Raw genomic sequence first — 23,966 nt, 5'->3', positions numbered from 1 at the left:
AGCATTTTTGTATTTCTGTAGTCTGCAGCATCCATTATTTATACATGTATCATACATGTATTTACTGTATACATGTATCATACAGTGTACTGCACATTGTATATGACTTAATGTACTTACAATGTGCTTGTTGTTTTACTGGACATGTTTGGTACTACTGTCATTTTTCAAAATAATAAAACAAAACCTGTGCATAAGCCTATGTCGTTTTCGTGTCTTGATGTAGATTCGCTACTAAGAATCAATTATTTTTCCCACTACCAGTGTCAGTGTGAATGCCTTATGTTTGGTCGTGGTGTGTGTGAGTGTTTGTGTGTGTGTGCGAGTGTGTGTCCATATTTTGCATACCTTTCCTGGTCAGCACTGCGGAATCGTGGGAGAATCATGTGGCGGAAGCTTCCGGTGCGATCAAGTTTGGGCTGGCTCTTGGCTCGCTTAATTGAGCTTTTCAGACGGCGGCTAAGAAAACTCTGATGCACACACACACGCACACACACACACACACACAGAGTTCAGATTGATACAACACAACTTAAAAGAGAGAAAATTGGAGATTGTACATTAGAAGTGATTCAAACGTTAATACTGGGTTCACTGGCTTTAGGACATTATGTTTTTCATTCTGTAAATTGCCTGCAAATAGAGCTGCATTTCCAATAAATAAAGCTGCATTTCCAATAAATAAAGCTGGTTTATATATATATATATATATATATATATATATATAAATTGGGCCAAGCCCAAAATGGCAAAATATTAAGCTTTTTAATTATCTTAACAACAAATCACTGGTCAGGAAATTAGCAAGAATGAAACAATTAGATAAAGGAACTTGGTATGGGAGCTTTTCCCTTTGATTTCTTTAAATATTTAAGCCTTGTGGCCCTTGATGGGCTGCATCAGGTGTGGCAGAGAACCAAATAATGACTAATCTTTTCAGAAAAAAAAAAAATCCCAGAAAATATGTTTGGAAAATTTTGTACACCCACACATGCATTAGTCTGAATTTTACATCAGATATTTCAAGCATTATCATGATTTTACCTTTGTGTATAAGAAGACTATTTCCCAGTTTCTAGCTTTTCTCCAAACAGTTCACTGTAAAAGTAAACGAGTAAATGGAGCCACAGGAGCTCTCAGGAGTGCATTTGTTTCATTCTTGCTAATTTCACCAATGATTTGTTGTTAAAACCATTAAAAGCTTAATATGTGCCATTCTGGGCTTGGTCCATTTATTTTTGCCCAGGTGTGTATATATAGATGATGGAACCACGATTATTAAATCAAGAAAGTAAATGGTTACATTGTGAATGAACCATGTACATTGCCATAATTCATTTGCGACGTAGTGATCTGTCTGGCAATAGATATAGTGTTATATCTATAAACGGCTGTATCTTTACCCTGCTGTCTGATACAGTATATACACTATACTGAACTTCTAGGCCTATTCTTATATTAAATGATTTGTGTACAAATGGTGGTACTGGACTAAATAAAGTAACTGTGCACCAGTTTATGGATGTACAATGTACACAGTAAGATTTTCAGATTTTTCTCTCTCATGCCATCGTACTGTTCATTTAAATAAAAGCCAAAGAAAGAGCTTTTTTTTGTAAAGTTAAGCCTCTGAATCTCAGATGGTTCGACATGCAGGACAGAAGCGGAAAGCAGTGTGGAAAGACTTAGTCTTGATAAGGCATTGAGATTTTGTACACAGCTTTTCTCTCATTTCTAAAATGGAAGCTTACTGCTGAGGCTAAATGATTCATTTTAAAGAAATACAGCTTCTGATTGACAAGTAGATTTACTAGCAACCACGTCAGTGATTGAAGCCAGAGGAGAGCACAGCTATGTGCTGCTGGTTTGGAAATATTCAGGCCCTGATTTACCAACCTCCCACATAAAAAGAGCTCACCGGCGACCGCAAGAAGGCGCAATGTGTGCAAAACGTGTGCATGTTACAGGTGATTTACAAAGAATAACTGTGTGACTCATGGGAAGTGCAATGTGTAAATTATCTTTTTGTATCTGCTATTTCATCTTGATAGCTCTGGTGAGATAAGATCGCAAGATTCACAGAAGAATCAAACTAAACCTAACTAAACCGTTAGAGCGCTTTCAGTAGAACACAGATTAAACGTCTGGGAGACACACTGAAAAACTGTACTGAATAAAATGTAAACCCAAAATAAGCATGTATTTTCTTTTCTGAAATTTTAACACATGAATTAAAATCTTCACAGTTTCTATTCTGGCATCAGAAGCGCAAACCTGAATGGATTGCACTCATTCACCTGCCGGCATGCTTATGGGAGGTGGGAGGAAACCAGAGAATCTTGAGGAGACCCACAGACATGGGGAGAACATGTGACCGACAGTAACCTGAGCTCAAGATTGAACCAGGAACTCTAGAGCAGTGAAACCAACTTTACTGCGATAATAATGTCATCATTTTAAGAAAATTTTTGATTTTTGATTGATTTCATTTTAAGATATCGAGGCATAATCCTCATTGAAATATGTTCTGATTAGTAAAAGCGAACAGTATAAATTTTATCTGCATGTGGCAGAACTGGATTTCTGCAAATTTAATACCTGACCTTCGGTGAAATAATCTCTGGTCCCAAAAGAACTCTCAGGTTTAGTAAATCACACTGTGGGAGCTAAATTAATCTATTTGCATTAACTTTCCCTTGCATTTTACACTTTTACATAGAAATGTGCCAAACTGCATATTCATTAAGGCAAATACACAAAACTGGGCATCACATGTTATTTCTGAAAGCCTCAATCCTCCTGTAAACCCTATTGGTGAATCAGCTTGTATGATTTTTGCGGGTGTTATCAAGTTCGCATGTGATTTTACACACAAACACACCTTTTATAAATCATTGTTGTATTTGACCTAATTAAGCTCCTTCTAGGATCAAAACACTGTTGCTATGTAACGAATAAACACAGCATTTATATTAGTGTGTACACCATTAAAAAATAAATAAAACATCAAACATTTTAATTATCAGATTAAAATAAAACAAGTATAACAAATCTAATCTGATTAAGCACATTTCTAGACTTTTCTAGAACAATTATATGCCAACAGAATAAGATCTTTTGAGGGCTTGAAATGAGTAAAAATGTCTAATACCTGGCTTAATAATCTTATATTTGTCTTATAATAATAATATCCTATTAGAGAACGTGGCTTGTATTCAAGATACTGTCACATGCTAAAATATATATATTTTTTTATTTTACTGATCAAAGCCAGTTTAATTTTGATTTCTTTGTTTTCATATTGTAAGGAATATTTCTGTCTCATATTCTCAAGCTGTCATTTGAGCTCAGGTAGCTGGCATTGGAGTGGAATTGTACTTTAAGATAGAATCTGACACTAGAGGTGTGTTTTTTTCTATAAATGACCACTAGATAGCACTGGAGATGAACATATTAATCACTGCTGCTGTTTCTGTCTTGGTGACTCATACTCAGATTCTGCCTACACTCTCACTCTCTCTCTGTCTTGAGCACTTATATAGATATTGTACTCCCACTCTAACCCCCTCCCTCCCTTTCTCTCTCTCTCTCTCTCTCTCTCTCTCTGTGTATCTGAAAACACCGCAGTTTGGCTGTGCGTGTTTAAAAGCACCTGCCATCCACTAATTTCCACCCGCCTCTATCTAAAGTCATGCTAGTGTCAGCTATAATTACCGTACCTAAAACACCGACTAAACACGGCTGTCGCAAACGCAACCCCACAAACTCGGCAAACGAGTTCACTGACCTCATTCAAGTGTGTTTATTTAACAGAGCATGCATTTCACAGCATTTATTTCATCATTTAGAGATCTACCTTTCCATTAAACCTGATAAAATATTAAGAATGTGACTTGGGAAGTTGAACATGTTAGTGTTCTCCTTCTACACACTTTAGCCTTCAGTGATTATTCGAGCAGGTGAGAAAGGTGGATTTACACCAACTTAGCATGACAAACCATGTAATCAAAAAGAAGTCAGGAATAAATCATTTAAAAAATTAAACATACTAATGCTTCCAATGTCTAGAATAATTTTCATGTCTGAATTAATCATGAATTAAATCACAATTTAATGAATCACAAATGAATAACCAATTTTCTGTGTGTATTTTTGTTTAGTTGTAGTCACAGCTCATAGATCTTTTCGTCTAAGCTCCGCCCCTTCAGCTCTCTGCACTTTGCTCCGCCCCTCGTCTTCCTATAGCAAGAGGGGGGTCCAACTCAAATTTTTAACACATTATCTATTCTATTGATTAGCATCAATAATCGAGGCTTTGAAAGTAGAATGGGAAAAAGAACAGCTAACAGAAACTAGGGCTATTTACTAGGATAATTATTAAAATGATTAAAGGGCTTATTAATGTGTACCTGTTTTTCAAATATTAAAACTAGACTATTTAACTCATATGGGCTTATATCTGCTAAGAACTTACACGTCCTTAGTCTCTGATCTCTCATGTCTCCATGCTCCATTAACTATTCTCTACACTGGGAATAACATTTTGGGATGTGGAGTCAATCACTGAATCACAAGAAATGCCAAAACCCTGCATGCTTCTGAATCTTGTTTTAGACTCAGGTCTGACTTGCATCAAATGCAGCAGATTGGCGTTGATTTTAACCAGTATTTCAGCCCTGTGAAATGCAAGCCCACGTGTGCGGTAAAGTGGCAGTCGCTATGTTACGGGTCTGCTGTGAATTCTAGATAGTGTGAAAATGTTGAATAATGGGTACTACAGGCCGTTTCAGTATTATTTTTTGCAAGTTCACAGTGCCAAATGAAACAAGGCAGTGGATCGTGTTTGGCCCGTGAGCCATGATTTTGACACCTGTGCTCATCTACCTGGTCCCGCCCCCTCATCCCTCTATAGTCATCCACCTGGCCCGCCCCCTCATCTGTCTATAGTCATCCTCCTGGCCTCACCACCTCATCTCTCTATACTCATCCCCCTGACCCCATCCCCTCATCTGTCTATACTCATCCACTTAGTGCCACACCCCTTTGTCTCTCTATACTCATCCACCTGGCCCTGCCCCCAAACTCTCTATAATAATCCACCTGGCCCCATCCCCTCATCTCATTATAGTCATCCACCTGGATCTCTGAAAATATAAATTTTATAAACTGTGTAACTGTGACATGATAATTGTAAAGATACAAGTTAGGATTTGTTTCTGTAATATGAAGATTGAACTACAGTGACAGTTTTAGATTTATAAATCTGATTATGGATTTGTGAATGATATGTAAGACCACATTTCTGTACACACACACATATTTTTTAGTATATATATATATATATATATATATATATATATATATATATATATATATATATACACTATAGAATAGTATAAATAATATTTTACCATGGTAATGACACTCAGCATAACAATATGAGCAGAAAATGTTAGCTTTATGGTATTTCTAGACCTTGGACTATTCTAGTGTGAGGATATGTTTTTCAGTCGAGACTACAATAACACATCCGTAAGTTACTGTGGATATCTGCTAAATGCTATAAATGTATCAGTATCAGCAGACCCTGGACATAATGCAGTTATCCACTGATACAGTTTGTCAGCTTATCATTGTTATATTACCTTGTTTTAAATGCTCTATCAAACTTTAATTGGCTGTAGTACATTTTATAGTTAATAAAGAAACTAACAGAGATAGAGAGAGAGAGAGAGAGAGAGAAAACCATTACTGAGAGGATGCAGGATAAGGGGCGGAGCCAGTGGTACTCACCGACTGACGGAATTGCTGGGGAGGGGCAGTGGGCGGAGTTTCCATGCTTCTCTGCCTCACTGTGGCAAAGCTCTTTCTGCGAGCACGAGCGTGCTCTACGGAGAGAGGGAGAGAGAGAGAGAGAGAGAGAGAGAGAGAGAGAAGCTAATTATTCTGCTTAAGGGACAAATAGACCTAGGAGAGATGAACAGCATTTATGCTATTCAACAGATCCAAAAATAGCCTACACAAACCCACACACACACACACACACACACACACACACACAAAAACACACACACAGAAAGAGAGAGAAAGCTTGTTTCCCCAAATACCACTCATCCTTCCTGCTTTTTCCCCTTCTTGATTTCCCTCAGGATTGAGCAGACCTTCATATATGTAGACAAATGTCGAGGAAAATGTTGTAACGCATAACTCGCACACTCGTAGGAAAAATGGCAACATCAAGAACCCTTAAGTGCTCTTGAGTTCTTCTTCAGGGGAATCCTTATAGGTTCTTTGTTAACAGCTACAGTGGAGTGTAGGAAGAAATATACAGTATACCAAGGGTATAGAATCTCCAGAATTATTGGCACCCTTGGTAAAGATGGGTAAAAAGGTTATGAAAAACAAATCTTTTGTGGCTAAAAAGTTTAATCTAACACTGAATGAAATCGAACCTTTTATTTTTTTTATCAACATTTTAGAAAATCTTACAATTTTTATCATCATCATTAAATCTCTAATGACATCTACAACTTCTTTATATTTCCTATTTATATAGCGCTGATGGTGTATATACTTGAGTGTTAATAATCTATAAATATACCTTTTCCTCTACATACACCCCCCTCCATCTCTTGCTTTCCATCCCTTTCTGTGTCTTTGCTTTTTCTCTCCCACGCACCTTTTTTTTTTTTTTTACATAATTCCAGTAGTGCTGTCTCTCTCTCTCTCTCTCTCTCTCTCTCTCTCTCGCCTCCCTTTTCACAGCTCCCCTCCCTTTTGCTGTCATGTCTTCCCTGCATATCTTGTGTTCAAATTCTCTGTCTAGAAAGAAAACCCATTCTTGCGTGCAAAGCCAGACTACACTCGCGTTTAAATATTACATAAGTTAGCTATCTCTATATGAATACATACATATCTATGGTTGACCCAGACATACTTCATCACACATTATCATAGATCCAAAAATCCTCACAGTTTCCACAAGAAACATTCCTAAACCTAAACTTTAAATGGATTTTTGCAGGACAAGGCTTACAAGAAAACAAAATACATGGAAACAAACTTTTAAAAAGTAAATATATGTTAAGATGTAGATATATATATAGAGAAAAAGAGATCATGTTCCATATGTCAAGCCACACTGAGTCAGAAAGCAGAATAGGGATATACCAAATATACCAGTATAGAAAAGGAAATATGAGTCACACACACACACACACACACACACACACACACACACGCACACACACACACACACTCAGCTGGGATTGTTTTCGGATTTTCTTCTACAAAACGCCTCTTCCTCCTTCCCTCACGACCCTTCTCTCTGATTGATGCACAGCATGCTCGTTTTTTTTTCTTTCTACTGGTTCACAGTTTCAAGCTGAAGTCATGGTTGAGGTGCTTCAAGGAGAATTGACAGTTTTTCCTCAACTCTGAGTCAAAAACCCTAGAAACCTCATGGCCAGGTCCGCAGTGAGAAATGAATCATTTTGATGAGTCATCAACATCTTTCCGAGTCACAGGGTTTCGTTTTTTTGACACCATGCAATAGTTTGAGAAGCAGGAAAGTGGATGCTTTAATTATTCCCTCTACAGAGAAAGTCTACTAAATTATGTTATAAGAGCTCTTTAAATTCACCCTAAATGTTCCAGAAAAGATGTTTCTATGATTAAATCCTTTTGTAGAGATTATTGTGAATGGACAAAAAAGTATAGTTGTGACTACAGATCCTTTTTTTTTGCAGGAAGTCTCATTGGAGTTAGACTTCACGTGGTAACTATTGCATCATAATTATTAAGAACCTATCAGATTGCAATATGCAAATGCAGGCTTTACAGACAGAGGATGCAAAGCGTGTAAGTGTAAAAGTGATGAGGATAAAGGTGTACAATCTTCAGTAAGCAAGTTATCTCAGTCTGAGTGGTAGGTGGATCCGGAGCCTATCCTGGGAACACAGCGCAAGAAGCAAGAATACACCCTGAAGACATGCAGGGCCACACACACACACACACACACACACACACACACACACAGACATATACACATATATAGAAGCAAATTTAAGCTTTTTCTGGACTGCTTCCCAAAACTAACTTTGGAAAGCCCCAAGCATTCAGAATCTTTCAGAAGAGTAGAAGGATCTCAGCTGTCTATCAAAGAAGGGGGTGGAGCAATAAACAGCCAGGCATGATATGTGAACGTGAATGAATTATTCTCTGATTAACTTTTTGAGGTCGCCAGTCACACCCGTATGATAAAGTCGCATCACTGCTTTGCGACTTTGTTATTCTAGTTAATATGGACTTCTGTCGAAAGTGCTGGCTTGAGACTTCAGTGTGGTTTTGATTCGGTGTTGAAAAGTTGAAAACTTGATGCAAGTTGAAAACTTTATACAAAAAAGACTGACACTAGACAGTTGTTGCAATTATTGGAATAACTTTGCCGTTTTTTATTGTACATTTTTTTGTCATTTGTGAAAAATCTTAATTTCCTATGTCCGATTTTTTGCTTTTTTGTGAAGAAAAAATAACAAACACCTGCAAGGAAAACATTTTTAACGGTTTTATATATGTACAGTACTCTGCAAAAGTCTTAGGCACATGCAAAGAAATGCTATAGAGCAAAGATGCCTTCAGAAATAATGAAACTAAATGTTTCTACATTAAAAAAATACTATAAAGAGCAGTAAACAGTAAACAGTCAATATTTGGTGTGATGATCCTTTGCTTTTAAAAAAAAAATAGTAGTCTCAGTGTGTGCAGTTTTATAAGGAAATGAGCTGTAAGTGTTACTGAGCATCTTGCAGAAGCAGCCGCAGTTCTTCTGGAGACTTTGACTGTTGACACGCTTCTTATTTCTGCAGTGAAACCCAGCAGCCTTCATTATGTTTTTTTGTCTGAAAAGTGTCTCTTATCTATATACGTATACAGCATATATACACAGTACATATACATATATATATATATATATATATATATATATATATATATATATATATATATATATATATATATATATATATATATATGAAAAATGTTGCAAAATAGCTCCAGACTCAGAAGGGTTAACTAAAAACGGAGCTTTGACCGAGATGAGGATGTTACCATTTCTGCTGTGTCCTCTGAGAAGGACGAAACAGAATCACATCATCCAGTAGGAAACATTTATCTGGAAGCATGTGAATCTGAATAAATATCCGATATGACGTACTATAGTGCTGTATGTTCGTCAGACTACTAGGTGATTCAAGGCTTTTAAATTTTATTCAAGCTTGATAAAAGTGGAACGCTTATATGGCTCATCTCCAACACCTACTACATGGGCAACCTAAATTAACAATGTAGTTAGCAGTTACAAGATAAACCTTACAAATTCAAACATGCTGATTTTGTAAGAAACAGTTCCACTGCACTGATATGAAAGAGTAAGCACCTCCTACCATCCAACTCGTTCAAACTATTTTAATCTCCACACACTAGTGGAGATGAACACTTCATTTCATTTTCTTTATTCATCTATCAGTTCAAAAACATGTTGAATATCAGTCATGTTCATTATCCGCTTTATCCTGGTCAGAGTCACGGTCATGTTAAATATGTATAGAAGTATAGAGAAAGATACTTGTTCTATTTAAGTAGTTTCAGTATTTACAACTACTTGATTTAAAAAGAAACAACGCTTGTACAACCTTGCTATTGGAAATGCTGTTAAACTGATTTACTATGAACAACACTGTTCTGTTTGGGGAGGAGAGATGGTCAGACACACGAGCAAAGCTTCCACTAGAGAAAATGTGAACCTCTGCATGAACTGTAAGAAAGCGATCAGGAGGAAACTATTCTAGAGGGCTACTACTATTACTCATTCATCTTCAGTAAGAACTTTATCCTCGTGAGGTTCACGGAGCCGGAGTTTATCCCGGGAACACTGGGAGTGAGGATGGAATATACCCTGGGTGGGACACCAGTCCACTACATGGCATACGATTATTATTATTCTTTAAAGAAATTCAATTAATCTACAAAAGAAAAATTTGAGAGACTTTGAGTGCACCAGATCAAAGATGCAACAAGACCAAATGACAGGATATGTGGAAGATTCTTTGGTCTGTTCTTGATCAAAGATGGGTGAGAAGATGGGTCGTTTCTCTCCACAGAACAGGACATGACGGCCATTTGTCATGTATTGTAGTGTCAAGGGCAGAAATTCGGGGCTAGTCTGGAGTAGCTCACAAGCAGAGCTGTAGAGCAATGCAGTTAGGAATGTGCAGTAAAACTTATCATGTGTATTTATTTCATATCAGTGTATTTTCCTGACAAACAACAGGACATACAAATCAAGAACATTTGTGGTTACATGCTGAAAAAAAAAATTAATCCTCCTTTCAAGGGTTGCCGTGGATTTGTAGAGGAGGAGGTGGATGCAAGTGAAGATTAATTTTATTTTTCAACAAAACACAAACAATACAGACAACATTGATCTATAATCTCAAGGCAAAAAACAGACATAGGCTAGAGGGTATAACTGACAACGAAAGACAAAAGCTAGACACCGTGTGCTGTACAAGACGTGACTTAAATACTAGTGCTCATTAACCTAAACATGAAAGACAGCCTTTAATTGTCACATAGACATTACAGCACAGTGAAATTCTTTGCTTTGCATATCTCGGCTTGTTAGGAAGCTGGAGTCAGACATGATACAGCACCCCTGGAGCAGAGAGGGCTAAGGGCCTTGCTCAAGGGCCCAACAGTGGCAGCTTGAACCCCCGACCTTCTGATCAGTAACCCAGAGCCGTAACCACTGAGCCACCACTGCTCAAGCAGATGCTTGTGGACATGTGACATGGCGCACGCAGTGAACATGTGATGTGCAGTGTCTGATGGGAGTTGTAGTTCTGTGCCATATTCCGTGTAACCATGACAAAGATTATTATTGAAGAGACTGAGTGAAACAAACTTTGCTCTTGAGGTGATTACTCTTTATGGTATTTTTAATTTTCTTTCAGCTACCTATAAATGTATGTCAAGTATCTTGTCCATTTTATCAAAACAACAAATGGAGTTATGAAAAAACTGAAGTTTGGGAGAAAGATCACACCTGAAGCTCTCCATCTTCTTCCTAGTTAACTTCCTATAAATACTTATCTCTCTGTTTCTCCAACAGTGAGGAAGTTACAACACCAACCACCTTCTATAGCAACTCCTGCTGCTATAATGCAAGTGATAACAGGAACTGACTTGTTTCACGGATATTCCACAAAACAAAACACAACACGTGTAACTATAAACAGATATGTCATAAGTATGTCATTCTTTGGTAAATTTAAAAAAGAAATCTGTGGTATAAGAGGAATAAAACACTTCAGGATGTGCTGTTATAGAAATGTCTGCATGATTACACATGATTATAGGCTACACATTACGCATTTTCAGAATCAGAACCAGTTCAGTATAAGTCAAGTCAAATTTATTTATAAAACCCATTTAAAAACTTTTTTTTTTTTTTTTAACCAAAATGCTGTACAGAGGTAACATCAAGTCTAAGGAGATTTTAAAAGCTGACAAATCAAATATAATTATATTGAAGTAATAATAATAATAAAAGGTTAAGTGAACTGTAACTGGTTAGGGTAGAGATGTAGTGTCTTGATGCTTAGTCATTAATTCCGGGTTGCGGTGGATCTGGATGTAAAATCTATCCCGGGAACACTGGGTGTGAGGCAGCCAACCTTCTTGGCTTTGAAAAATAACACTGAAGTGCGCACCAAGTGGCCATTATTTTCGACCCCTACAGAAGCAAGTGTAGCTTTGCATGCACAGTCATGATCACTTCAGAGTAAGCGCCAAAATAAAGATGTTATAAATATTCTACTCTGCTTCCAAGATTCTTAGGTATTAGGTTGAGTTGAGGGAATCTGCGAGAAAGGCAAACACACTGCAGTAGGCCCAGATTTAGAAACCTCTTTGACGTCATTAAGGATACCAAAAGCCCATAAAAAGTGTCTGTGTGCTGAATCCCTGCCTGCAGGAAGCACATAAGTCTGAATATTCTCAGTGCTGGCACGTAATGAGGTTGTTTTCAGGTCTGAAGGTGCTTTTGAACATCCGAGTGGTAATCCTGTGGCTCTAAAACTAAAGAAATGGACTGAAGATACAGCCTTATCAATGAAGCCAAACAGCAGATGTAAAAGACAGTTTTGTTAATAAAGCACCTAATTGTCAGTCAAAAAGTCCAAACGCATCAATATGAATGATAGCCGTCATATAACGTTCTCAGTTCAGCACAGTCTGGTGATGTAATTCATCTGTTAATGACCAGGTGTAGTAGGAAAAAATGCATCGTTGTAATACAGCAGTGTTAATCTCCTAGTGCAGGTGTTCAAAAAAATTTATATCTCTCATTGCATTTGGTGTGAATAAACCTTTAGTGCAGATGTATTCAAACTACTTCCTCATGAGGCCCACTTGTCAGTTTTTAGAACTGGGAGAAATGCCATTTTTGACCATTTACATTTGACCAACACATTTATCCAAAGAGACTTGCAACTGATAGATGAAAGGTCTTGCTTGAGGGTCCAGCACTGGCAGTTTGGGAAGCCAGGATCTGAACTCACAACCTTCTGATCAGAGCCTTAACTGCTGCCCCTAACCCCTGACCATTTACAGAAAACTCAAAGCATTCTTAATTTACCTTGACAGAACGCAAGGGTGTAGCATCAGTGTATCTTTCAAGCAGCGCCAACATGCACCAAAACATTAACTAATGTGAGATGAGGGAAGGGGACAGGGCTTAGAGAGAGTGTTAGTTAATACTGATAGTACTGATTAGCTCGTCTCACGTTTTTAAAAAAAAAAAAAAAAAAAAAAAAAAAACAGCTCTTTCGGGATATTTTGGAGTATGTTCCAGCGTACGCTGATGCTAAAATTCGGCACTCCTATGCAAAATGCGTAAAGGTTGGCAGCTCTGATACAGGTATACTTATTTTTGGTGTTTTCCATCTCATCCCTCACTCCACCCCAAGCAATCAATTCCTTTACACCTCACAGTTTAAATACGTCTGCTTCAGAGCAGGAAAATCACCAAACTGCACTCACTAAAGCTGTGTGTCACATTCCACACTTGCCTTGATTGGGTTTTCCAGCCAGAATGGGTTTTCTCAGTCCCCAGTCTACTAGTCACCAGCCCTGCCTCATCACTAACGTCACACTTTTGCATTCTGTATTCTTTTTGATAGGTTTATGACTTCATTCCTATTTGCTGATTACCTTTCAAATTTGTAGATTGTGTGGCCTATCTTTCATTACATGTCTTGCGATTGTGTTAAGAATAGGAAAATCATCTGCATTAGACCATATTTATATCAGTGCTGGTTTGCTCACTAGTATATTGGCCTAAGAAAGTGTGAACCCTGATAATTGGTTCACGGGAGCTTACTTGGAAAAATGCTGACCTGAGTCACAAATGGCGGGTGACTCAACTCACTAGAAAAGACTGAAACAAGGCATGTTACCAACTCTGATTGGCTGATGACACGTTTAATGGCACGGCTGCTGCTGTGTTTACGCATGAAATATGACACAAAGTGTATGAGACGGAGAAAAAAAAACTGTTTTGTTTACGTGACAAACCTGGAATAGACTGAAATGCCACTTTGAGACATTTGGTCTCATTTCATACTTAATTATTAAATTCTATTCTGAAGTCTATAGGGAAACAAGATGTACACCAGAAGTATTGATTTTATACCATTTGACTCCTAATGCTAGTTAGTTACAACTGACCATGCAAACTGTACCTCCCTAACACCACAACCTCAAAACGGAGTTAGGAAATAACTGACGTTTGGGAGAAAGTTCACCTCTGAAGCTTCACCTCTGAAGCTCCACCTTCTTCCTAGTTAATTTCCTATACGTTCTCCTTTCTCTCCTTCTACCCAAGAGACATTAGTGGTGGGTCTGGCTATGTAGTGCATACAGTCAAAGCTGCATACATGCAATATTTGGCCATGAGTACAATATCCATCTCATATTTGTCTTGTATGTGCAATATTTGTTTGCTGCTCTTTGCACTTTTATTGTTTTGTACTATACTGTTTTTTTTAAACCTATATTTATTGTCTATTTATTGTCATTTGTATTGGAGTGGGTATTTTTTGTGTCTTTTTGTAATTTTGTATAATTGCTTAGACATCAGCTGTGGATGTCACTAACAGAATTTCATTGTGTCAAGCACATTGATAACAAAACTCTCAATCCTTGAATCCAAGTCCTCCAGGTTCTTCTCCCAGGATTTTTATGTTATTTATTTCAGGCCTTGGTCTGCACTTGCAAATTCCTGCACTCTTCCAACATTCCTTGATTGTACACTATGGGCTTGATTATTTAGTATGCGTAGTAACATCCCAAATCGAACACTAACATTCTGCACTAACTGCAAATGACAGACTCGCATAATTGCATAGCCTCCACCGGAACCGACTTTAAAACCTAAAATGTTAGCTCTAAGATGTTGTGCCAAATTTGTATCTGGTGTGTAGTGGTGTTCTTAGTTGATGCGACAGACATTTAAAAAAAAAAATTCAAATTTCAGCATCTTCTCATCCATTAAAACCTTCCACTATGGCTGCCAAGTGCAGAAATGTTCCACACTTTTTTTTTTTTTTTGGTGGTTATTGCACATCATTTGATTATTAATAATGCACCATATCGCACTGAATTTCCCAGTTTCCCAGTGAATATGGTACTTGTATTAAAAGTATGTGAGGTATGCAATCTGAGACATGCCTAGCCATAATACAGTGTATACACCTATATACTGAGCACCAGATTTATAATGTATATCAATCTAAGAATTTAGAAACCAAAACTCAGATCCATATAGAGCCACGCTGCAAACAGACCACGCATTCACCTCAAGACTAAATGCTTACACTGTATATACTAAAGCTAAAGATAAGATAAAATCACCATGATAGTGTGCCAGAGAAGCAAGTTACCTTGGACTGTATGGATCAATTTGTATAAAGGTTGAATGGTCTGTGCTCAAACTACAGAGGAGACAGTACCAAGGAAGATAGTGTCACAAAACATGACAGAATCTTCCATAAAAGGTAAAAAGTGCCTGAGGAAAGAGAATCAGCGGCTGGAAGCTGAAACCCTGTGACAGGGACAGCTGGACTGTTAAACACTAGACAGTTTTCATCTTTTGAGAAAGCCAAAGGAAGCCATCAGCATCAACCCACTCCGCCAGTTACCAGCTGTTCAATTTGAGAGTTCTTCTGCAAAAAAAAGTGGCTAATTTTTTACTGGATGTTGATCAAAATGAGCATGAGATGTTTATAAAAAAGAAGCACATCTGTTCCTAAGACTAATGACTGATTATGGATTAATGGTGTGGCAGTATGTAGGTATGAGGAAATAATACTAATGAAAAAAAAAAAATATATATATATATATATATATATATATATATATATATATATATATATATATATATATATATATGTGTATGTGTGTGTGTGTGTACATGATTTAGGATATATGATATATATGATTTAATAAGTTAGCTACGAAGCTGTAATGTAGTAAAACATGATATTGTGTTGCAATACAACAAATGCATCATTTATTATTCCATCCCTATTACAGATCTTTATATAAAGGCTGTTTTTCCCATTATATCCATGGATTCCTTCATACTTGCGCTCTGTTCCTTTTTTCCTCCATCAGTGCTGGAGACTGAGGAGCTGAGCACGCGCACGCGCACACGCACACACACACACACACACACACACACACACACACACACACACAGATGCACACACAGTGTAACAGCTTAAACCCTTGTGTAAGGCTCAGTAATTAAAAGGAGATAAAGAAAAACCTGGACAGGCTTGATCACCCTGCTGAGAGACAGAGAGAGAGAGAGAGAGAGAGAGAAAGAAAGAGAGGGAGAGGCTAATACCCCTGTCTCTATCTATATAGTGAGAATGACACCAGCCTTCCTATGCATGTATCTGCTTCATAGTTCATTGCTTTTTCTACAAATTAAAAATAATCATTCATCCGTTTGTGGTAGCATTACACGACTCTGAACAGAACTTGATAATACAGAAATGCCAACAATGGTACAATGATGTGAACCAGCATTTAAAATAAAATGTCTGGGTTTAGTCTCGTGAGAGTGCAGACGTGCAGCGTCAGAGTTTGAGGATAAAAAAAAAAAATCAGTTCCTCACAACCACAACTTTTAATGAATTTGACTACACAGGGCTATAAACTCAAATATATCCTCTGTTATACCACAACACTGTTGAGTTCTGGATTCTGATTGGTCAGAAGGTGTTGAGTAATTGTCTGTAACAGCAGCTTTCACATGCCTCATTGATACTGTGAAGTCTTCTGTGAGGTGATGTTTATTTAACATTTTTGGAAGGAGTCTCCAGTGTCAACATTTGTAATAGTCTGTGTTAAAGCTGTAACTAGGTTTTCTGCCACTGGAGAGTCTTCAGAATGGTGGACTTTGAACTTCTTGGTAACAAACTGCAATTTATTTTGTCTTATTAATTTCAAGAGAGAGAGGGAAAAAAAGAGGAATGAGGAAGCGACTGTTTATAACTGCTATAACGTGAGTGATAACAGATACTAACTTGTTTCATGGATCTTCCACAATAAATAAAAACATTGTAATTGCTTACAAACTGTTGTATAAAGAAAAATTCAACAATGTATTTTATATATATATAAAACAATATATATATATATATATATGGGGCAGTCGTGGCCTAATGGATAGAGAGTCGGACTTGCAACCCGAAGGTGAATCTGAAGGTTGTGGGTTTGAGTCTCGGGTCCGGCAGGGATTGTAGGTGGGGGGAGTGAATGACCGGCGGTCTCTCCCACCCTCAATACCACGACTGAGGTGAGACCCTTGAGCAAGGCACCGAACCCCCAACTGCTCCCCGGGCGCCGCAGCAAAAAAAAAAAAGGCTGCCCACTGCTCCGGGTGTGTGTTCACTACTGTGTGTGTGCACTTGGATGGGTTAAATGCAGAGCACAAATTCCGAGTATGGGTCACCATACTTGGCCACAAGTCACTTCACTTCACTTCATATATATATATATATATATATATTGTTATCATATATATATATACATATATATACATATATATATATATATATATATGTATATATATATGATAACAATACACAATGTGCTTTTATAGGAAAATAATCAACATCATAATTGTAACAGTAACTCCGCTTCACGTCGGGCCGCATCACACCACCCTGTTGTTGATTATTTTACTATAACAGCTTGCCCTCAAGTTTTATTATACCATACATGTCAAATCCTCTACATATCACTGTGAGTTAGCTTATACATTTTATGTTTTTAGAAAATGTCTAACCAATAGTAGCTTCAAGCTCAGGACTGCAGATTTTTTTTGCAAGCTTTCTGACCATTTGTGCATTCAACAGCTTTAATATAACAAATACTGTCCAATGATATACTCATGTTTCCTTTAACAAAACCATCTGATGGAGGAATATACAGGTAAATTAAAAATCAGCCCCTTCCAAAGCCTATACTTATTAAAGTCCACCATCTAGACCACCAGTACAAAATGATATTCAAAAGCTGTCATCCCGCATTTCTTAATAAAGCCGCATTAAATACATGCAACTTCCGTAAACTGTTATTTCACTAGGTGTTAAAAGGGTCTCTTATTATTAGATATTGTCATAAATACAGAATAGTTGTGAGAATGTATAGACTAATTCACACAATATAGCCTACACAATTAGCCAATAGTACACAAATAGCCTACATTCATATACACTACATGGTCAATTGTTTGTGGACACCTGACCATTACACCCATATGTGGTTCTTCCCCAAACTGGTGCCATGAATTTGGAAGAACACAACTGTATAGACTGTCTCTGTAAGCTGTAGCTTTACAATTTCCCTTCACTGGAACTAAGAGAGCCAAACCTGTTCCAGCATGACGATGCCCCTGTGCACAAAGCGAGCTCCATGAAGACATGGTGTGTGAAGGTTGGAGAGGAAGAACTCGAGTGTCCTGCACAGAGTCCTGACCTCAACCCCACTGAACACCTTTGGGATGAACTGGAACACCGACTGAACCCCAGACCTCCTCGCCCAACATCAGTAGCTGAATGAACACAAATCCCCACAGCCACGCTCCAGAATCTAGTGAAAACCTTCCCAGAAGAGTGGAGCTTATTATAACAGCAAAGGTGGAATACATCTGGAATGAGATGTTCAACAAGCACATATAGGTGTGATGGTCAGGTGTCCACATACTTTAGGCCATATAGTGTAGTAACAAGCAGGGTGAATGCTGAGAAGACTGCATATGAGAGGAGATATCATGTGGGCAGAATTCATATTTCAACAGTGATGATAAACAAAAGTATCTTAAATCTACTGAAAAACATGAACCTAGGCAGAGTATCGATATGGTCAGGGACGGACTGGGACAAATTAGTTTTTACACTACTACCTCTGCTCATGGTTTGTGTGAGCTGAGCACACTGTTCACACTTGTACTTAGCGATGATCATTTATGACCAATTACGCGAAACACATTAATACCAGTCGTAAACAGGCCCATAGACAACATCTACCGCCTGAACCCGTAGTGAGAATGCCAAAGGTGTCACTGCTGAGAAAAAACTTCCTGCTGAGAGAGAGAGAGAGAGAGAGAGAGAGAGAGAGAGAGCGCAATGGAGCTAAAGAGGAAAAAAACGAGAGGAACCAAGATAGAAGGAAAAAAGTAATAAAAAATAAAATAGAAAAATAGGTTAAAATTAGTGCAGTAAATAATGGCTGTAAGAAAGAAAAAAATAGAGAAATAAAAAACAAAATGCAGTCAATAATAAAATAGTCAAATAGACAAAGAAGGACAATACAAAATAAAATAAAAGGTCAAAAGTATATATAATAAAATAAATGTGTACAATACAATTGTTATATAATAAAAATGTGTAAAAATAGAGAATTACAGTCATAAAAATTATATAAAAGTAATGTAAAAGTAAAAGTAAAGTAAAAGATCTGCTCCAGATCTTTGGTGCTTAAAAACACCTGAAGAGTGAATCCTGAATATAAGTTATAAGTTAGAATATATTTCTCACTGGAATAATTATCCTGTAGGTAAATAAGATAATGCAGCATGGTCAGTAGTCACTGAAGAGATGTTTATAGACCTCAGAATGGCAGGAGTACAATTTGTATTAAGCTATATATGGGCATAGATGCACAAAAAGTGTGTGTGCCCAAATATGAGTGCAAATAATAAATGAAGCTTATGTGACAGAGTATAATTACTTTCATTTCACTTTTTTGAAGGCCAGTAATTCTGTATCATTTTTATTTCACCGTCTTAATCTCAGGGTCCCTATGACCTGAACAAAGTATAAAAATAATGTTTATTTAATCAATTATTGGCAAAATTGAAGCGAGCTCTTAAAATTAGAGGTTGGAAATATAATTATAATGCTGTTTCACCTTTACTGGGTCATTCTGGCCCAGGTCCCCTGGTGATTTGTGTCAAAGATGAAACTGAAATGGAGGCTGAGCAACTCCTTGAAGTGCCATAAATTAACAGTCCAACTTAGTAGTTTCATCAGCCTCTTCATAAATGCTTCAATGTTCATTGCTTTTTCTAAAAAAAAAAAAAAAAAAACACCCCAAAATAAGGACAAAAAAGTCTAAATCATTGACCTTGTATAGAACAGAGATCACAGTTCCATATAACCGGCTGTCAAAATACAGTAGTTAATTAAAATCTCTTGTTTGAGTCTCTTTAATTCACTCTGCATGCAAAATGTGTGCTTCAAGGCTGTGATTCATTTATCCATTTCTTTTAGCATCACAGCACTCAAGAACTTACCAAAGAAAGAACTAACGAGAATGGTACAATCACGTAAAATACACTCTTAGAAATCACTTGCTATTCCTATTGTAAAATTCCTACTGTGATTCATCACCCATACCCCTGTATTAGTCTGACCTAAAAGGACAGAGGTGGCCTTTCCTTCAATTACCCCTTCCCATGTTTCAAATTCCTTTTGACTCCTTTCTACTACACTTCTTCTTCTTCAATGTGGCCAAAAGTATGTGGACACCTGACAATCACACTGATATGTGCTTGCTGAACATCTCATTCCAGATTTATTCTCCATTTGCTGTTATAATAAGCTCCACTCTTCTGGGAAGGCTTTCCACTAGATTCTGGAGCGTGACTGTGGGGATTTGCCAACAGTGCTACGATGATGTGAAACAACATTTTGAAAAAAGAGAGAAGGAACTAAAAGAAAATTAAACGTCTGGGTTTAGTCTCGTGAGAGTGCAGACATGCAGCGTCAGAGTTTGAAGATAAAAAAAAATCAGTTCCTCACAACCACAACTTTTAATGATTTTGACTACACAAGGCTATAAACTCAAATATATCCTCTGTTATACCACAACACTGTTGAGTTCTGGATTCTGATTGGTCAGAAGGTGTTGATAAAGTTTTCATAACAGCAGCTTTGACAGCAGTTCAGGCTTCAAGGCAAAGCACAGGCTTAGTTTAACGTGCTTGTTCTACATGTAACTGAAGCCTAATAATAAACCAGAAAAAATTGTGTTGTTGAAAGATGGATAGAAGACACCTTAGCAAGGTTATTATGCTGTTATTTTGAAACTATATCTTTTTTTTGTTTTCAGATTTCCTCCTATATCTGTAACCCCTTTTCTGTTTACTCTATGCATTATAAAAACCTGTACTGGAGAAGTTTCTAAACCAATCTGACAGGGCATTTTTGAATGTTTGGACTGATTTAGTTTTTAACTAGTTTGATGAATGATGTTATCTGTATGAACAGGACTGAAGGCATGACAACAGCCGTCCTCACATGTACCTTATTTAAAGCTCTTCCTAAACCTGTAAAAATTAAGAGGTCCAGAGATATCCTGTTAGAAAAACAGCTGAATATAGAAGCAAGGGAACACTGTAAGGTTTTAGATTTTACAACAGACGGTTTCACAATCAGACAGGGTTGCAAGTAATAGACCTTTAATTTAATTTGATCTGTATAGTGCTTTTAACAATAGACATTGTCACAGCAGCTTTACAGAAATCTGGATGTAGATTTAAATCCCTAATGAGAAGACAGAAGAGACAATGGGGAGGAAAAACTTCCCTGAGATGACACAAAGAAGAAACCTTGAGAGGAACCCGACTCGAAAGGGAACCCGTCCTCTTCTGGGTGACACCAGATAGTGTAAATATAGTATACAATGTACACACTGTATACATTATAGTATACAATGGATATAAAAAAGTCTAGACAAAAAATGAAACCAAGATAAATCATGTCAGAACTTTTTCTACCCTCAATATGAAATTACAACGTATAAACATTAAGTCAAAAACAATCAGAAACTTTTCAGCGAAACAGGAAAAATAAAAAACCTACAATACCCTAGTTGCATAAGTGTGCACACCCCTAATCTAATACATTGTTGAAGCAGCTTTTGATTGTATTACACCACTCAGTCTTTTTGGCTAAGAGTCTATCAGCGTGCCACATCTTGACTTGGCAATATTTTCCCACTCTTCCTTCCAAAAGCATTCTAGATTCATTAAATTGTGAGGGCATCTGCTGTGCACAGCCTGCTTCAGGTCACCCCACAGATTTTTAGTTGGATTCAGGTCATTCAAAAACACTGATCATCTTTCGGTTAAGCCATTCTTTTGTTGATTTGGAGGTACGCTTTGGGTCAACTGTCATGTTGAAAGGTGAAATTCCTTTTCATCTTCAGCTTCCTAGCAGACACCTGAAGGTTTTGCACTAAAATCGACTGGTATATGCAGCTATTCATGCTTCCCTCCACCTTGATAAATGCCCCAGTTCTGGCCGAAGAAAAGCAGCCCTAAAGCATGATGCTGCCACCACCATGCTTCACTGTGAGTATGGTGTTCTTTCGTTGATGTGCTTTTTTTTTGTGCCAAACATATCTTTTGGAATTATGGAATTATTATACCTTTTGGAATTAGTCTTATCAGACCATAACACATTTTGCCACATTTTTGAGGTGATTTAGTTGATCTTGGAAGTTTTTTTGTGAGAAAGGGCTTCTGTCTAGCCACCGTACCCCATAGCCCAGACTCAGATTCAGAGGGTAATCAGTACTTGTCAGATGTTCCTGCAGCACCTTTAATGTTGCTGTAGGTCTCTTGGCAGCCTCCCTGGTATTTGTCTTGTCTTTTTATAAATTTTAGAGGCACTTCCTGTTCTTGATGATGTCACTGTGGTGCTCCAGTTTCTCTATTTGTTGATGATGGCCTTCACGGTGTTCCACGGTACATCTAATGTTTTGGAAACATTGTGTAGACTTTTTATATCTATTGTACATGTGCAGAAGAGGAAAAACAAGCAGTACTGAGTTTGTTGAAAGGATGTATGAGATGTTTGAGGAAGGATTTACAACAACTGTGATTCGCAATATTAATACAATTTTTCTGGCCCAGAAATTAGCCCCACCACAGCCAAGGCAAAACTGTTGAAGGAGACAAACACAGAGGAAGTTCCTCATTGGAGATTTGTTTCATTGGGGTGAAGTGGAAGGCCTGTTATTATTAACTGTTTTGCAAATCACATCTCAGGCAGCAGATAGCTCTAAAAATTACAAACTGGAAAAGCTTTTTACTGGAAAAGCTCTTTAATGTAACTGAGTGAGTTGGTTTAAGGTACAGTGATGACGGAGGAGAATAGGACACGTCCAGCACGAAAGGGAAATTATTGACATCTGTATGATAAATGCTTCGTGAAGGCAAATTTCGAGGAAGATCTCCAATGTCAAGGCAAGTGTGTGTATTCACAGGATGGCACAGTAGAGCACTTGCATTCTCATTCTCATTCTCTCTCTCTCTCTCTCTTTCTCTTGCCCACTAAACAGTATAGTTTTTTCTTTCTGAATTCCAACTCTTTGTAGGATCACCATGGTTACAGCCTCCATTTCAGAAGTGAAAGATTTTGACACACAGAGCCAACAGGGGGATCACGGCACAGGAACATTCAACCACACACACACACACACACACACACACACACACACACAGAGACAATAGGAAATGTTCATGATTATATCATAGCCTCACAGTGCGTTTCACTGCCTAATTGGGGACTGATGGATGGATGGATGGATGGATGGATGGATAAATGTATAGATACATACAGTAGATACATAGACAGGTTTAGGTCACACTGGGACTTACTGTCATCAATAAACAGGAACAAATCTAGATTTGGCTCATATAAATCTCTATTTCTATTAATTTTAGATTGCAAAAGATTCTATTTCTATTAATATTAGATTCTATTAATTTCAATCTTGCTAAGTCAAATGCCTAACAGGGGATGGATGGAGGGATGGCTGGAGGGATGGACGGATGGAGGGAGGGATGGATGGATAAACAGAGGGGCTTATTGTCATCAGAGAAAACAAGAACAAAACATGTTTTGGCTGACAACGTTTCTAGGACAGTGTGCATATTTGAATGTTTTTGACAAATCATTCATTCACAGCAGCTCAAATACAAGGAGAAATTAATACACATTAATATGTTTTTTAAATGTAATATTAAATAGACTTGGCTATGTTCACATAAACACGTGATCACAAGACAGTCAGAATACGACAGGTTTTAATAAATCTGGTGTTTTTCTTTTGTCATTGCTTTCATTAGTTTAGCATTTCAAACTTTCGCTCAGTGAGATCAAGCCCTTTTTTTCATCCTCCTACCAATCAGGTTGCAGCTCAGGTGGCAAACAAAAACAACCAAGATGGCAACCAGGATGCTAAGTTATACAATACCTCAAATCAGAGATCAGTGATGTTTCTATGTCAATATTTCCGTATATTCCAATATTTTAACTAGC

The 23,966-nt window shown here is 37.5% G+C and overlaps 1 protein-coding gene across 5 annotated transcripts in view; it reads right to left on the bottom strand.

Annotated features, from left to right (window-relative positions):
- syngap1a (synaptic Ras GTPase activating protein 1a) overlaps positions 1–23,966 on the bottom strand; it is a 126,849-nt gene that overhangs the window by 33,857 nt on the left and 69,026 nt on the right. For all 5 annotated transcript variants that reach the window (XM_034307383.2, XM_053236700.1, XM_053236699.1 and 2 more), the window contains 2 exons: positions 5,794–5,888; positions 349–470 (listed from right to left, as the gene is read on the bottom strand). In XM_034307383.2, coding sequence (XP_034163274.2) covers positions 349–470; positions 5,794–5,888 — 217 coding nt within the window. The remainder of the gene's footprint in view (positions 1–348; positions 471–5,793; positions 5,889–23,966) is intronic.

The sequence above is a fragment of the Pangasianodon hypophthalmus genome, chromosome 9 (assembly GCF_027358585.1).
Source record: "Pangasianodon hypophthalmus isolate fPanHyp1 chromosome 9, fPanHyp1.pri, whole genome shotgun sequence".
Lineage (NCBI taxonomy): Eukaryota > Metazoa > Chordata > Actinopteri > Siluriformes > Pangasiidae > Pangasianodon > Pangasianodon hypophthalmus.
The sequence above is the reverse complement of the archived record's forward strand: the minus strand, read 5'-3'. Positions and strand labels throughout refer to the sequence as shown.